The following is a 17,911-nucleotide window of genomic DNA, read 5'->3' on the forward strand; positions in this document are numbered from 1 at the left end:
AGTGTTCAAGGCCAGCTTGGACCGTGCTTGGAGCAACCTGCTCTAGTGGTCCATGGCAGGGGGGCTGGAACTGGATAAGCTTTAAGGTCCCTTCCAACAAAAACCACTCTGTGATTCCATGATTCTATGGACATGCAGAGCATTATGCAATCCCACTCCCATGCCACACTGAGAAGGCAGGTTTGCTGGTGGAGCAAGGCACACACCAGGTGTATTCTGGTTCAACTAGTATTAAGCAGCCTTATATTAATAGAAGATGTTTAGATCTTCTTTGCTCCTCTTCTGACTCATTGAATATCCACAGGACAAAAGGCATCACTGGACACTTCATCTACGCAAGTGTTCCCAGCTCTTGGCTATGCTGGAAGAGCAGCAATAATGAGAACAACAGTGGAAAATGTCTGGCTAAAAGCCAGGTTAAAAGTCTCCCTGCCTCGCTGCCTAGCCCTACTTTAGCAAGAGCTCCCACTCCTGCTGCCTAACTTCTGGCAGCTCCTCTAACACATCTATCATAAGCCTGGAGAAGCCTTCAAATCCCACAACAAAATAAACAATGCATTAATCCACCTTCCAGCACTGACATAGTGAATTGCCTGCAAGCCACAGGGTGGCTGATCAATACCCTAGATATCCTGTCACCAAGGATACACCTGCTAGCCAATTCTATGTAACTAATTAAAAAGACTGTGTTTATTAAAAAATTCCTGTCCAAAAGTGCAAAAGTAAGTATTAATAGCATCAAAGTTATGGATGTCTCTGTGGCATCTGTCCACACTTACCTAGAGGAACTTCAGCTAGGCTAATAGCTCTGCATTTCAATCCCCAGGAAGACTGTGAGAGCAAAACCTGGAAGCTTTCAGCTAACAGACCTGGAGAAGCACCAAGCCTCCAGTGCAGCAGTTGGTGTGAAGGCAGATGTGGTGGCTCTGAAGCCAGGCAGCTCTACCACAGTAGATCAGTGGCATTGACACCTTCAGCAGTCCCCCAGCACCTCTGGGTGGCCAGGCTGTGTTGAAATTATCATTACAGCACTGAACAAGGTGCCACAAAGATACTGGCTCACCCGTACCACAACCAGGCCAACTGTAGGTCAAATTCAGCCATGTCTTCCTGGAGGTGGGAGAGCAGTGTGGGACCAGCCGAGCACACCACATCTCAGTCAGCTCCCTGAGGTGGGCTGTCTGCAGGATGTGTATTCTGTAATGTAGCTCCTCCTTTCTAAGCCAGGAAAAGGCAGAGATCCAGAAAGACTACTTGGAGAAGTCTTTCTTTCCCTTTGTGGATAAGCAGCTAGATGGGCAGGGCTACCTTTTACAGTGGTACGTGGTGGAGAAAGGAGTATGGAGACTCCTGGTCAGCTCAGACTGGGAACAGAGTGAGTAGTTACCGGTCAGAGACACTGCTGTGGCGCTACAGCATCTCTCAGGATAAGACCATCCAGGAATGACTCCTAGAGGCTCTTAAAGCATCCGTCAGAAACATGTGGATGTATCACAGTGCATCTCTCCTGCATGAGCCCATCTCTGACGCGATGAGTTCAATTTCTGCAGGAAAGGAGCTGTGTCACTGGCTTAGCTCACCCTTGCAAAGCCCAGGTCAGATCTGAGCAGCGCTGAGATCCCACTGATCTATGTCATGCAACACTCCAAAGGGCATCTCAGCTCTCCAGGAGGGCAGAGCTGGGAAATGTGCCAAAACCAACCCCAGGGGAAGAGTTCCATGACTAAAGAAAGGCTAAAGCAAGTCTTGTTTGCTGTGTGCTCCTAAAAGATATTTGGCAGATACCATCTACCTGCGCAGAGCACAAGCCTGCTTCCTGGCCTACTTTGGCATATGCTCCCTAACCTGCAGTCAGGCCTTTTCAGACAGGTTCGCCCACCTCTGTTCTTACTACCTCCTGCTATTCTTTTTGCCACATGAAGCCACAAACTAGCAAGAAGTCAGCTGTCAGAGATGGCAAAACATATCCCCTAAAAAAAAATCCCAAGGTAAGGACGTAGCGGGGCTTGTCTTTTTTATGCTTCTTAGGAAAGATCACAGCTAATACCTTTAGTTCTGCACTTTTGATTGGCATATTTTAATTAGGTGAAGCTAAGAGTCCAGAAAACTGCTCTCTTCCTCTCTTTGTATAAAATTTTTGCACATTTGGACAGATACCTGTTCACACCTGGGCTCAGCTTCTGACTAAGAAGTCTTGGCAGTCATGACTCTGCTTGATCAGGCTTTTGCACCACAAGAGAAAAGAAGAAACTAAGCCAACACGATGCGTGATTAACACAAGAGCCCAAAAGGTGGCTCAGAAGGGTAAAGCCATTTGACTTGCTTTTGTAAATAATTTGATTTCAAGCATTAGGGGACTAGATATGGAATCCAACACAGTACAACAGGCCCTGCTGAGAGCACAGACACAACCAGTTCTGCTCCATTTTCACACGTCACCAGTCAGAAATCTAATACTGGGTACACATACATCAAGAGCCACTCCATGCTAGCTTAGTAAGCCAACTACAGTATTTTGTCCCGACCCTGCTTTGATCCTTCCTGTTAAAGAAGTCTTTGAAAATCATAATCATTGGAGCCTTTACAGTGTGAACAGAGCTCAGAACCTTTAACATCTGCACACCAGTTTGGAAAGAAGGAGCAAGTGCAGAGCAATGGAGAAACTAAACCCAAAAGCACCTTATACAGAGTTCTCTGGCCAAGTGGTAGGGGGTTTTTCCCATTTGAAAGGATCCTGGAACAAAGAAGAGTGGATTTTAGTCCTCTGACCCAAGTTACATGACAAGCTGGCACATCCTCAGTTAAAATACTGGACGGATTTTAGTTCCTGCAACTACTCTACAAGTTAGAAGAGGTCTCTCTCTCACTATCTTCATTTACGCTCCTCAGAGTAGAGGACCCATAGCATATGCTTTCCATTCACACTGGCAGGCAACAAATGTAACCCAAATTAAACAGAGAACATGTTATACAGCCTTAGCATAGACTCACACACTCTGCAATCAGAGAATTATGTGTATCCCCCACCCTTGCCCTTGCTAAGCTAATCAAAGCAGTAAATTATCCTTGGGGCTCTGTCAGCTCAGGTTTCAAAGTTGATCATTTCACTGCACAAGAACACAGGCTTAACTTAAAATCAAACTGCCAGAGCTGCTGACAAGACTCACAGCGAGCAGGGAGAAGAAACAGTTACAGGGCCTGTCCCCAGTCTGCCAGTGGGGGGTAGCAACTCGCACTGTCATCCACTTGCTGACTTTTCAAAGAGAAATGTTGTTCTTTGTTCATGTGAGATACTCTCTAAGCTATTTTGTTATCTCCTTTCCACTCCCTCCCTTAAAACCTCCCAGCTTGCAATGGCAACAAAGAGATGAACCAGAACAAGGCTGCCCTGCCACCCACTAAGCCCTCGTCTGCATCCACATGCCAGCGTCTCTCTCACATCCATGCTGGAAGCTCCTGGGTGCAAGGGCTGTCTGTCTTCCTGCCTTGCTCTTTGCACAGCACATAGCACAGAAGCCATCACACGCTGATAGGCTGCAGGTGCTTTAACAGTACCAACAGGAGTTGTGCAATGCCCTGGGCATTTCAAACAGCTGGTCTCTCTCAGACCCTGCTTCTCATACCAATTCTGCAAGTGGGCAGTGAATATTTGGTTGTGCAAACTGTATCAGTGTGTGATGAGAACTGAGCTTGCTTCAGCCAGAAAGCATTCCTCGCAGTTCAGGTCCTTGGAAATCCCCTTGCACAAGGAGGACCGCAGTAAATGACAGCCTGGACGTAAACATTTATCACTGGTATCATCAATTAAGACCTGTGTTTTAGAGATGCACAAAATATCCAGCCCTTGCTCCACTACAGACAGTAAGTCTGATTTGGTTTGGAAAAAAGCTTTAACCATTTAAGTGAACCCGCCCAGACAAGTTTCTAGACTGGGGAAGAAGTCAGGAAAAGAGTAAAAGTCATTACACTTTCCACCTTTGCTGTTTTCAACACAAGTCCTCACTACACAAAGCTGTTCTCTCACATGTACCAAGGATGGATCACCTCACAGAGACTCTTAAGCCTGCTGTTTGCTCACCTCCACCTCTTCTCCCACTCTTGGGGCTCACCTGTAGTCGTGGGTGAGGGTGACACAAGATTCCTCCTTCCTCAACCTCGCAAGGAGCGCTCCCCCCTCCAGCTGCAGCCTGACGAGTCGTGCGTCTTCAAGAATGTTCTTCATCAACTGCCTGTAATTCCTCAGAAGCACAGCTGCCTCCTGCAGGGATGACAAGAGCAAGATGAGCAGTTACTGCAACCTACAGGCAATGACGGAACAGGTGAAAACCAGCATCCAACCCAAAACACACAAACCACATCTCACCTTGGCCCACCCAAGGGAAGAGGGAGGTTGGTTCCCACAGCTGTTTCTGTCAAGGCTGCCAAGCCCAAAATGATAAACAGCATTCCTTATACTCTCAATACTTTCCCCACCAGGCTAAAACGGAAACCGGATTCCTATCATTGCTCATGTTCCATTTGCAGGGCACGGAAAGAACAAGCTTTCCAGCCTCATTTTCCACTCACAGCTGGCTCCTACTGGTCTCAGAGCCTGGCTCTGCATGGGTCCAGGCTGTGGGACAAGGTGCACCTGAAAGGTTTGTGGATATACACATGGATACTCAAAGGCCCAGGGAGGCCACTGTAACATCCTCTATTGCTTTAACTACTGGGACACTCAGTGCAGAGCCAGCAGCAATTTCCTTCCACATCAGGACTACAGCAGCTTCCCAAGAGTGGGGAAATACAATGTTTGCAACAACACAGGCTTCATCTCTGTACCCTCCTTTCCTTGCCCGCTTCCAAACTTCTGCTCTGGACGCCCCAAATGTGGAAGCACAGCACAACCTTGGCCTGGTGAACACTGTCTATGTTGTCACCTAACTTTATCCCAGGCCATTCAAGCCAACCTTCTATGGCACAGCCCAAGGCAGCTGCTCAGCATTAGAGACATCAATGCTAGCACCAGCCTTAGAGCTGTGGAGCTGCTAAAAACGTGCTCCGGTATTGGAGCAAGCACCATCAGCAACAAGTACAGCTGAAGGAATCTTCTGGGTGATGCTGATGGATCAGAGAACCAGCTTCTACACCCAGCAAAGCCTCTGTCACTTCATTTGGATTAGGTTCTACTAGTCCTGCTGTCCTGACAGCTCCACAGTGACACACAGCACTTGGAACACCACCTTGCAAATTCAAAGTTACAACTTCTCTGCAGCCACCCATCCTCCTGCTGTCTACCTCTCTGATGCAAAGTGAGGGACACGTTTACCTCAGCTCTTTCTGGCAATTTCCCAGTTTCCACTTTATGAATAGCTCCCTGGAGGAACGCACAAGCACTTTGGCATCCTTGTAGCAAGTGTTCCAGCTTCTACAACAAGAAAGGACCAAGGCAGAGATTATTGTCTCATAGCTGACAGGAAAGCTGTCTTCTCAGCTTGCAGAAATCAAGAGAGGACCAAACACATTAACCCAAGGCTTCAACTATACATCTCTGTATCAGCAGAGAGGCCTGTCAGAGGCTTCAGATGCACCACGCTACACGTGCAAGAGTGCCCAGCAAGGCCTCTATGCAGACATTAGAAACCTACATACTCATGGCTGGTATGGGTCATACTTTTGAGAAAAGAAAAGCAGTTCACTTACAACCCACACTCTTCCTGTAACTTCCCACTAAGATGAATCACTATGTATGAATTTTGGAGGAACAAAACATACAATGAATTATTGGAATTTCTCTACTTTAAATAATTTGTCTTTATATCAAAAGTAATGCAAATGAAAGATTAGGAAACCGGAAAGCTTCCACAATTAAGCACTTTAAACTACCGAAAAATCTGAAATCCCTCCTCATTTTGGGGGTGGGGGACGACGACAAAAAAACACTCCAAACATTTCACAGGGGTTCACAAGGCAGTACTTTTCTAAGAAGGCAGTACTTTTCTAAGAAGGCAGTGATATAAAGCCTAAATCTTGTCAGGTGCCACCCTCCGGCCACTGCAAACAGCTATTCCAAAACAACAGTGCTCAAAACAAACCAAAAGAGCAGCTGTTTCACTCTTCCTGAGCTGAACTCCCTCCTCCCCTGAGTGCTGGAACAGCCCCAGCAGTGACAGATTAGCAGGCAGGATGCAGGTGAGATCACCCAGACAGGAAATAAACACTGTTTGCCACATAAATGCAGATCTAAAAGGGGTTGAGCATGTGGGTCATTATCACATCAGCACATCCTATAAATAGGCAACCCATACAGACTGATTCCTACACTAACTCCCTTTGGTAACATTTTGCATGTTAAAATGTAAGACACAAACACAAAGTAGTCTGATATCATGCTCCTTGCTTCTGCACAAAGCACCTCTCAAGTTTTTCCCGCAACTCTACCCAGAAAACTAATCCATAACCTTTTGCAAAGCTTCTCTCTTTCCTCACTGCCAAATAAACTTCAAATTCAATCCTAGGCACCAAGATTAGGCTTCTGTACCTCTAGTGCATTAGCTCAGGTTCTTATTAATACTTTCAGATGCAAGTTTAACAAAGGGGTTCTAAAATAAATTGAGAAGGTAAGTTAACACTTGGCACACATGAAACCTAACTCCTGCAGCTTGCCAGCAGTGACAAAGTGGTGTTCTCGGTGATCTCTCAACCTGCTTCAGATGCTGCAGCGCGCTACGCGGCCCTTGGAGCAGTGAGACCAGAGCCAAAAGACCACCAAGCCTTTTGGAAGTAGAGGTATGGCTCTGTCACCCACCAGGATGAGCAAATCAAACTATACGTGAAGACAGCCAATTTGTGTGCATATTTACAAGAGACTTAATCCTGCCTATTCTCAGCATTGCAAATACCTCTCAATACAGCTTTTGAAAGATTGTCCTGGGTTCAGCTACAGCAGTCATTTTTTCTCCTTCTTAGTAGCTGGTGCAGTGCTGTGGTTTTGACTTTCAGTCTGGGAACAATGCTGATAACACCGATGTTTTCAGTTGTTGCTAAGTAATGTTTACTCTGACCAAGGACTTTCTCAGTCTCATGCTTTGCCAGAGAGGAGGGGAAGCCAGGAGGAAGCAGAGACAGGACACCTGACCCAAACTGGCCAAAGGGGTATTCCATACCACAGCACGTCATGCCCAGTATATAAACTGGGGGGAGTTACCCGGAAGGCCCAGATCGCTGCTCGGGTCGGGCTGGGTATCGGTCGGCGGGTGGTGAGTGGTTGTGTCCTTTTCCCTTGTTATTCCTCTTATCATTATTATTGGTAGCAGTAGTGGTTTGTATTATACCTTAGTTACTGGAGAGCTGTTATCTCAACCCATGGGAGTTACGTTCTTTTGATTCTCCTCCCCATCCCTCCAGGAGTGGGGGGAGGAAGGAAGAGGGTGGGGAGTGAGCGAGCGGCTGCGTGGTTCCAAGTTGCCGGCTGGGCTTAAACCACGACAAAGATTCAGCAAGCACATGATCCACGGGACTTATGCTCCCTCCATATGACCATACAGCATGACCGTACAGAGATTGGTGCCATAAATGCTACTTTTGCAGACTCCTGCCAGTCTGCACATACCGTGGTGCATGGCCAGTAACGCCTCCAGTCCTGCCACAGCTCATCAGTGTGCACTGGACTGGTGGCTGCAGCACCCTTTGCTGAGGTGCCATCTTTAGAAACTGAGTCTGGGTACTGCAGTTTCAGCCCCTGCCTCTGAGGCTTAACCTGGGCCAGCTCAAACATTTCCAGAGAGTGGTCAGCCTCCCTGCACCCTGGGCTGGCTCTAATCCACACTAGGGCACGGTTCATTGTAGGTATCTTGATCCACAGCTCTCCCGGAGAAGAGCACAAAGGCCAAATAGGATCATGGTACTGAGGGATACTCAAAGCAGCCAAACAACAGGGAGAAGGAACATACTGCTGGTACTGCCCCCTACTCTATTACCTTGCTTCTAAGACTCACTGCATGAGGAATAGAATCCGCATGGGGAAGCTTTTGTTTCCTCACCTCACACAGCTAGCTCTCAAAGAGGAACCCAATGCTCCCCATGGATGAGCCTTCTCCGTATTTTTAGTTTAGATGCTTTCTAAAGAGGTCTTGATGACAACTTTGGTAAATAAGTCAGTTACATCTAAAGGACGAAGAAGATGCTCCTAGAAGTATCAGAACTGATTATGAGGAGCTTCCAAGTTTCACTCCTGCAAGGACTGCAGCTTTCATTCAGGAGCTCTTAGATTGGTCTGGGAACCTGTTCCAAACCAAACAAGAGTTTGGAGCAGGTTCTTGACTTTTAGCTCAATGGCAACATGATACTACCACCTTCTCCTGAGATCAGTTTAAAAAGTGTCTGTCCTTAAGCTTCCACGCATGACTGAAGAGAACTGCCACTTTATATCACACAAAACTGGATCCTGTTTCAGATTTGACTCTATTCTGAAGGGAAGGAAGAATTAATGCAGTTCAAGCAGATGAGTTAAAAACTAAAACTTTAGCTCCTACAGTCATACCAGTAGGCCACAGTGTACTGTGGATGTCTTCATCCATTTTATGAAGGCAGTATTAGTATTCTTTTGACAGAGGTTTGCATACTTAGCTGTTACAGAAACCATTGTTATTTAATGTGTGTATGTTCAGCTGTTGACAGGATCCTCTTACTTCGACTCCCTTGCCATGCCATTTCTTCTCTCAGATATGAAGGAATACAAGACCATCCCACTCACCATGCGGAAGCTTAACCAGTCCCGGTGGCAATAAGGGAAGGTCCCATCCAGCTCTAGAGGCAGCTGTGAGCTGTCTATGTGCTTATGGAGGGATTTCATGGAGGTGAGAAGTTCAAACTGCACAGGAATAGTAGAAAAAATAGCACATTTCTATTAGTATGTGAGTACTGGAGAAGGAGAAGAAGGTTAACAATCCTTTATCCAGCATCCTTTATCTGTCTGCACAGGAACAAGGCACACAGGATGTATCTGCAACATCACTACAATATGACAGAAAAAAACTAAGAAGTCAATTCAATCCTAGAGTAGCTTGCTGTACAGCTTAGTAGGTGAACCTCGAGGGAACGCAAGCCACAACATGTTGTTTCACGAAGCAGAACGGCTGGGATGGAAGTCTGGCAGCAGCCAGCCTTCTCCAGAGCCAGTACCTCCTAGTAGAAGCAGAGCAACTCCCTCATATGTTCCCGTTGTGCTGCAATTTGCATTTGTTTGGAGAGCTGAGAGGTTAAATCCAGCCCCCAGCTCCCCCATCTCACTTCCTGGAAAAACACTGTAACAGCACAGCCTCTGCCCTACCTTCGACTCTCCACTCAACCTCAGCAGCTATTTGCTCCAAGCGTTTCCTGTATCTTGACACAGATAACTAACCTTCTGCAAGACTGTAGTACCTCAGAGCAGCATTATACTCACCAGAGAGACAGACAAGTGCTCTTGAAGGTACACGGAAGCCAGCCCAAACACAGAAACTCAGGTGCAAACACTTAACCCCCACACACACATTGTGAAGTTTTCCACCTCCTTACAAAATAGTGATGATGCTTCCAATTCCTCCTGCATGGCTGTGTCTTTATTAGCCTTTGCTCTGTTCCATCCTACGCTCTTTGGAGTCCGTCGACGTGTTTAATGTCTTCTGTAGCTCTCCCTGCATGCACACGCCTGCAGCCCCCTTTCTGACTTCAGATGCTTCCACATGGGGGCAATGAGGAAATGGACTAATAGCATTCGGTATTCTTTAGCCTTTTGGGGCAGCACACCACACACAGAGCAAACCTGATGCTACTCACAATGTCTTCATCCACGGGAGACAAAAGGGAGGCCCTAGCCTGCTCTGAAGACTACAGAGTTTCAGCAAGCACAGAATTTCAATCAACTTCTGTGGCTTATAACAGTCTTACAGCAGAGAGAGATGTTAAGACACAGTCTAATGCTCATTTCACTCACCACAGAATGGCAGAGTGCCTACACTTCTTATACAGCTATGGAATACCAAGGCAGATTTACTTCCAGTGGGGTTTTTCTGTGATGCTGAGATGATTTTCCCTCCTGCATTAGCACCTCCTGTTAGTCTCCCCAGAAATTTCAGCTGCAAAGGAAGCCTCATAGTCATACTCATCTCTTTGCCCTCTTGCAGCAGACTCTTAGCCACTGCAGCAGCAGCTGTAAGGAGAGGAAACATGAGATACGCAAAATCCCGGAAAACAACAAGTTCCTTCAAAGGATGGAGTTTAGGATTTAGCCTAACAGGATCTCTTCCTTACCACAGATTTCCTCCCTTGTTAACAAGAGAATGCGAAAAGCATCTCTATCCTTATTAATTGTGCAGGGCTCCTCCGTACAGCTTTCCATGTTCCCAACAAATCCCCTGTGTTCCCAGGGCCCCAGCAGACTGCCATAATTATCACACAAATGTCTCTGAAGGACTCGGCAGTAAACATGGCACGGCAGATCTGTTCAGTTCACATAAACTTTACAACCCTATAAATACCACACCCCTAAGAGACCATGGCCATAAAATAGAGAGAACAACTGCAGAGATTTCATGTAAGAATAAACATACGTCAGAGGTCAGAGAAACTGCTGTTTGGAGAGTTACATAAAGGGTGGCAAAAGCTCCCCAGCAACCCCTGGACAAATAGTTCCATTACCTGTCCTGCTGGTGGCTTCTCCATCCGAAAAGTCAGGTCTCTCTCAACCAGAAGCAGTACTCCATGAATACAATTAGGATCTATATCCTACAACAGAACAGAGCACAAAGCCATTATCGATCTGCCTGGGATACCTAGGAGGATGTACCACACCAGGTTTGTATAGGAGATTGCAACTTATCCTTCAGAGGTATTTATGAAGCCTGGAAGGCAGTCACCAGGTATAGGAATGGCCATTCTGCAAAGCACCAAGGCCATATCCTTCAAGTAGTTTCCTTCACATCAACTAGTCCTGCAGCATTTAAGGAAGCAAAGAAAGAGGCCAGGGACAAGAAAAGAACCATATTCAATGTCCAATTTTTTTCTTGATAATTTTCCTGGTTACTTCTTCTAACCAAAAGGAAGTTGTTGGGTTTTTTTATCCCACAGTGTCAAAAATACCATCTTGTCTTGACTTACTGCCAACTCACAATCAAGGATTTGCATCCTGCTGCTACTGTTAAACCGACAGAAAGTCCAAATACAAGGGATGTCTGGCAGCTGTAGTTCAAACTCCATGATCCAGGAGCAGCTCTCCAATTACAGAAGCACTCTACAGGGAAGTGAGAAACAGGCACAGAGAGTGACAGCAGGAAGAGGGAAACATAGCAGGAAGACCAGACCATGGAGGCAAGGCCCACTACCTACATGATAACCAGGATAGCAAGGACAACAGCCATTTAAGTTGTCATGCCACACGGTTAAGTAAGAGTCATCCCTTCAAGATGTGCCCTAGATTGTCTTTGATTTTGCAAAGATCTCAGGAACTGTCAAGCAACAAATCCATTCTAGTATTGCTTGGCCGTGACAGCAAGGGATACCTGTTAAATAAATGGCTCTGGCAGTGTTTAGGGTTAAAGATCTGACATGAGCAGTAGAGCCAGAGTACAGAGGCAAGTGGACCAGCAGAGACTGAGCCATCTAACCTGTCACTGAGCCCAGAACACAGATTAAGACACAGTGCCAAAACAAGGAGATCCAGTACTGCAAGTGAAAGCAGCAGCAGAGATTCCAGAGCAGAGGAAAAAGACCTTTCTCTCATGTAGTCCTAAAGCAGGATCTTCTTGAATGGCCAGGAAAAAAAATCCCAACCAAAAAACTTCCAAAACTGTGAGATGTTTCCAACTCTTCTCAAATCCTTTTCTACAAAACAAATTATTCCTACTTTCACTGTTCCTTCAACACTGGTTAAAAGGCCAAAAAGAATTTATTGCATAACTAAGCTGCATTAGGTAAATACTGAAGCTCATCTGAAAGAGAATGGGGAGGTATTACAACTATACCAGCAGCTCTGAATGTGCCTGCTAGAAGGTGCTGAAGAATGGAAAGTAGCCACACTTTCAAGACAGTCCATGGTACTAAATAAATTTCTCCTTTCACAATCCCTCTCCACTCCAACAGTCATGAGATGTGCAATCTGACTAAGGGATAGAGGTAGTGATGGTGTAACATGAGGTTACAACAGCCAAAACACTTACTTGCTTGTTTGTTACTTCTGAAAATGGAAACTGGAAAACCATTTCCAAAGAAATCTCTCAGGGGAGAAGTTCAAGGTTTTCCAGTCCAAGAGGAGATAATATTTCCGAAGAAAGCAAGCATTTTTCTCCATGTTTTTTTCTTTAAACAGCGGAAAAGAAGTCACTCTCATCCAGCACTGATGGAGTAATCCAAAATGACTAAAGCAGATTACAGGAGTGCCTCAGGAGACAGGCAGAGCTGGAAGCAGCAGGATGCTACTTGAGGAAGCCTTCTTGCAGCTTTCTGCACAACTCTTACCAACTTTGCTAACAAAAACAGCTATCTGGAAGTAAAGAGACAGAGTCCTACACATGTGAGTGAACAAGACCCTAAAGAGGCACAGTGTGGACAGCATAGAAAGGAAGGGTATCAACAGGAGCTCAGAAAGCATCACAGCAAATACCCATCCTTTTAGTAATACTCTTTAAAAAGAGAATTAAATACTTTTTTCTATCCTTCTCAGACTTAAATTTCAAACATTCTTCTGGCTTCCTGACCCAAATGGAAGTCCACGACCAGAGTCATAACACTGGCACAGTTTGAAGCACAGGCTGCCAGGAACACTTGTGTAGATGGGAAGTCCCTAAAAACCAATGCTCAGTCTCAAAGCGACCACTTCTGATGGAGTGGTGCGAGGTCCCTAGTCTCCAACATCAGACCAAGGTCCTCTGTACTTCTGCAGTAACAGGGCATGCAAATAGTCCTCTTGAACAGAAAGGTTTGCATAGAGCTTTTCTGCTTCCAACTGCTAGTTGTCTTCATAAACACTCTTCCCTTCCCAAACCAACAAACAGAGGCAGCAGATCATAGGATCAGGCATTCACCTGATTTGCAGACTTCAAAAGAATCTCACTCCAGTAAGACTCAGGCAGAGGAAAATCCCACAGATACCTGTTCACTGAAGGCCAGTGCACACATTCCACTGTCGATGCTCTGCCTGCTCACATACCAAGGCATCAGCCCAGCATTACTGAGTAGCAAAGCACCTATTAACAGGCCCCCCACCACAGAGCTTAGTAGTGACAACCTGTGAACAAACACCACAGCAGCCTTTACCTCTGCAGAAATCCTTGCTTCAAAGCATCATTAGGCAGCTTCCCGCAGGAACAAACCTGATCTGTTCTTGCAGCACATACATGCTGTGCATTTCCCTTCACCTCCACGCAGAGCTGTCAGAGTTCCTCCTTCTTCTTCCTGAGTTAGCTCTGCTGCAGCACCATATTCTGCCCCAGCTCCTGCTGCTGTCTGGACAGAAGAGTTTCCCACCCACCCATATTCTAAAAAGGAAGGGTGAAGAAAGCTTGCAGAACACAACTGCCCCCACCCTGAAGACCGAGAGGATGAGAAGCTCTCACCAGTTTACTAGGTGGCTCTAGGCAGAGCAACTGACAGTATCCCAGTGCTGTAGGACAGAAGTTGTATATTAGCACTTAATTCCATTCATGCATTTATTCAGGAAAGATAGAGAAGTAGAAGTATTTCCTCAGACTGACAGATCTCAACCCAGAAGCCTGTGGAATCAGTCTTCCCTCACCAGGGCAGTTCTGTAGGGTTAACGTATTAGAGCACTGCAGAAGGAAGGGACTCTGCACTAGGACATCTGATCTGTGGTCACCCAGTGTGGAGCCAAGAAGAAAACCACACTTCGAAGTTGAACAAGCAAGACTGGGTCTCAACATTTAACAGATTGCACCCACATTAGCACAGTAGGCTTCATAAAAGCCATATAAATAAAATCCTCTTAAAGCAGAGAGAAGAACAGCAGAGTAATGAGCTCCAGAGACAGTCTGCCAGAGATCTGAGACACTGGGAGATATGTCAGGGATTTCAGAAAGGACCCCAAGGAGATGATCTGTTCTGTGAACCTTAAAGGGGGAACATTCAGTCTGTGCTTCTGCAAACCTCACTGTGCTCCAGAAAGTTTAGCTTGTCTTACTGCAGTCAAAGCCAGTTTTCTGTACTTCTCTATATCCTTGTTTCAGAGCAGATGAGAGTGGGATCACCGAGGTTAAGTGCTAAAGGATCTCAGAGGAGCCGAGGGATTATTCCTGTGCCATAACCAGATGATGAGCTAGCTGAACAGGTCCCATTTACAGAGTCTGCAGAAGAGTCAGAGTAAGGATCAGAAAACTAAAAGCAAAGCCATCAGCCTCTGTCAGTCCCTGTTACCTGGAGCACACGCTCAGCTCCAGCAGTCTGTCTTGTAGCACATAAATCCCGGTTAACTAACTGTTGCACCACCCTGATAATAAGGTGCTCAGATCCAAATAGCCATCATAGCAGGATATTACAGAGACACTGCAAAAAGCTTCCCCCTACCTTCTTTCAGAGGGTAGGAAACTTAAGGTTAGAATGGCTTTATTTCTGCCATGCTTGTATGAGACTGTGGACAGCCTTAACATTTTGCTGATTACCATATCATCCCACTACCATGACCACGAATGTTACATGGGCAAGAAAATCCTCAAAAGCTTTAGCAAGCCCATTGCCATGTGGGCACAGTGTACAATAGAACATACTTGCTTGTTCCCTCTGCAGAACTGAGCAGGGCATGCAATTATTCCTTCATCACAGAGAAGCAGCACATTGATAGAGCTCACAGCTCCACCCAGCCCAGGAAGCAGGAGGACAGACCTCTGACTCAGCGCCAACTCTCAGATGTGGCACTGAAGCATACAAACCACAGAGACACTAGCTTCATTAAAACATTGCCCCATTCCAGTTTGCAGAGTTGGAGTCCTAAGAGACCTAACCTCTGATTTAGAAGGAACACCTGCTTAAACACGATTAGTCATAGCTGCATCCCAGCATCTCCTTGGCTTCCTGGCAGCAACAGATAGAAGCTACCTGGGAGTGGGGGAAGCACAGCCCACTTGCTTTCCAAGTGACTGATCTGAAAGCCTTTGACCTGGAGCAATTCAGAGTTACAGCATGTCTGATTCCAATCATTCACTGACAGCCACATCAACAGCTGCATGTGCTCTGCCACCTGGCAAGACGAGCAGTGTCCTTCCCTTCCCTCTGCAGCAGGCAGAGGCCTCTCCTCCTCCCTGTGTATTCCACACAGCCCTGCAGTGCAGGGGACAACATCTCCGAGGATTATACTTCATGACAGTGTTTAGAGTTGGGTATGGGGTGTTCTCAGCACAGAGATAGAAGCAAATTTGGACGGGCAGAGAGGGGTGTTCTCCCCCAGCTCATACTTGCTTAGGTTTTTTGCTGTGTCTGCAGTCTGGCACGTCCAGGTCATCCTCCTAAGACAGGGCTGGGTGAATAACCCTCTTCCAAACCCAACTGAAAGCCAGGTAGCAGATGGAGACATAAGCAGCAAATGGAGATGTAATGTTCAAGCAAGACAGCAAGCCAACTAGTGTTCCTTTGCCCAGGCTCAAGGCTCACCTGCAGTGTGCTGAATGCCTTGAAGAGAGCGGGAACCGGTGAACAGCGACGAGCATCCACAAGAACAGTTAGACCCAAAGCCTGACATTCTGGTCTGCAAGGACAGAGAGGAAGAGGTCACTTTTGTCAACAATGATAATCAACAAGACTATGGAAACAGAACCTGTAATCATGATAGGGTGAAGAAAACCCAGTACATTACAGCTCTGTAAGGACAGGGAACTAACTGGCCACCTTCTCCTAACCAAAATATATATACATATGGAAACCACCTTCTCCTAACCAAAATATATATACATATGGAAACCACTTCCTGGATTGCTCTGTTTTTACCTTTGCTATTTCCACATGAACTTCCCAATTCCTAGGATACATCTCACTGATGGCAAAGGTGCTGATGCCCACTCTGGGTAATCCACACAGGAAAACCAGTCCTTACTAACTGCATTCAGGGACAAGCTTGGCCTTAACCACACTGCTTCACAAGAACACCCCTTCTGGATCAGCCCCAAAGATCTTGCCCAGTATCAAATTTGAAGGGAGAAGCATAAGAAACAAAGCATGAGTAGCAGAAGCTTTCTTATGGGTTAAGCCTGTTCCCTTTATCAACAGTTTGTTTGTTAACAGAACAATCAAAAAATCACTAAGAGAGTTAGCTTTACCTCTTAATAGTTTAATCATCTAAAAGTGAAACAAAGTCTCAGGAGAGCCTGAGATGAGCTGGAGGGAATCTCTGTCACAGTGAAAGGAAGAGTAGCTGCAGAAAACTCCAGCTTGCAGACTCCAAACTGAATTGTCTGCCACACATCAAGGCAGGTTTTCTCAACCCTTGCAGATACTCCCTCCCTCTCAGCTTGAAGGGCTGGCCCTAAAATATCATGTCACAACACTGTCACAGAGCTGCTGCATGACTGCCCCATCATAGCTCCAAAACCCCATTTCCTGAGCTAATGAAGGATAGCAAGAATGGCTTGGATTCATGGCAACGCATGAAAACATCAGTACATACCTAATTCTATCACAGCATGTGGACAAGGCCGACACAAAATTGCCAGAATGCTTGCTGAACACAAGCCAGTTCACCCTAGCAGTGGATCCCCACCTGTTCGGTTCGGGGACCGTCTGGGCCAGGTTCCTACGCCAATAAAGTCAATCTGTTCCACCCTCTGCCTCAGCTTCCACCCCTGAAAGGAAAAGCCTGTCAGCCCACAAGTGTCACAAACCTTGGGATGCTATGCAAGTACAGAAGAAGGCGTACAAGCTCAGTGCTATTGCAGTGGGGGTTTAACCAGACTGTGTTCCTTGTTGTTATTATGGCCACTGCACGTCCTGATTTATCTCTGGTACCTGTAAAAAAAGGAGGGAAAACAAAATGTCACACAAGGAAGTAAACAGAGCCTGATTCTAAGTGTGTATGCTCCAAATTCCCCTAGTACCACCCCACCACCTTCCTGGAAATGGACTAATCAAGTCCACAGAACTTGATATAGTGTATGCCACAGATTGTGGTAGGCTATAAACACTCTTCCAAAGTATCCAGATGCTGTCCCAGAGTAAAGTAGCTGAGCTCTGCTTGCCTTTCTCTCACAGTAGTGATGCATTTGGACTGCTCTATTCTACCCAGCTAGATGTCCTTCATAAAATATGGTTGAATTTGGCTAGTGATAACCCAACCATGTGAGAAAAGCAAGAATCTCAAATTCCAGGTAAATAATCTCACCTTCTAACACCCTAACTTACATTACAATATTCACACTGCTGTCAGATGTGAGACTGCAGGCAGGTTTGCATGTGCTACCTAATGAGACTGGGCATACACACAGAACCAGGCATCTCCTCCTGGGGGCAAAGCCCTGGAGCAGGAGCCCAGCACTCTCACCCAAGGCTGCAGAGCAGCCACACCAAGAGAACACTGTTCTGATGAGGGCCGAGTCAGTGCTGGGCTGTCATTACTGTCAGAGCTTGCTCAGTGCCTAGGAACAGATAAAGCACAGCATGGGCAACACAGCTGTGCAGCGATATGCTGAGGAAGGAGAAACCCCTCTGCTTCAGTCAGTCAGAAAAGTTCTCTGTCCCCTGCTTTCCAAAAGCCAAAAAGACATCACAGGAACCAAGGCTGCTCTAGGAGCTCCCAAAACTAAATGATAGTCTGGCTTTAGGCTTCAGCCACAACATGAACCAAGAACTCTGAAGGGAAGGAAGAGAAATGAAGAATCAGGAAGGTAACTGATTTGGAGAACAGCAGGGACTACACCTCCCCCATGTGAAAAGTAATCCACAAGAACAGGAGCCATTT

At 46.2% G+C, this 17,911-nt stretch overlaps 1 protein-coding gene across 1 annotated transcript in view; it reads right to left on the minus strand.

Annotated features, from left to right (window-relative positions):
- PLEKHG4 (pleckstrin homology domain containing, family G (with RhoGef domain) member 4) overlaps positions 1 to 16,962 on the minus strand; it is a gene marked incomplete at its 5' end in the record, with an annotated part of 52,862 nt that extends 35,900 nt beyond the window's left edge. Inside the window, 6 exons of the mRNA XM_010021316.1 lie at positions 4,110 to 4,258; positions 5,309 to 5,407; positions 8,735 to 8,851; positions 10,660 to 10,746; positions 15,616 to 15,709; positions 16,839 to 16,962. Coding sequence (XP_010019618.1) covers positions 4,110 to 4,258; positions 5,309 to 5,407; positions 8,735 to 8,851; positions 10,660 to 10,746; positions 15,616 to 15,709; positions 16,839 to 16,962 — 670 coding nt within the window. The remainder of the gene's footprint in view (positions 1 to 4,109; positions 4,259 to 5,308; positions 5,408 to 8,734; positions 8,852 to 10,659; positions 10,747 to 15,615; positions 15,710 to 16,838) is intronic.
- Between the last annotated feature and the right edge of the window lie 949 nt (positions 16,963 to 17,911).

This window comes from Nestor notabilis, unplaced genomic scaffold (assembly GCF_000696875.1).
Source record: "Nestor notabilis isolate BGI_N333 unplaced genomic scaffold, ASM69687v1 scaffold6599, whole genome shotgun sequence".
NCBI classification, from domain to species: domain Eukaryota; kingdom Metazoa; phylum Chordata; class Aves; order Psittaciformes; family Psittacidae; genus Nestor; species Nestor notabilis.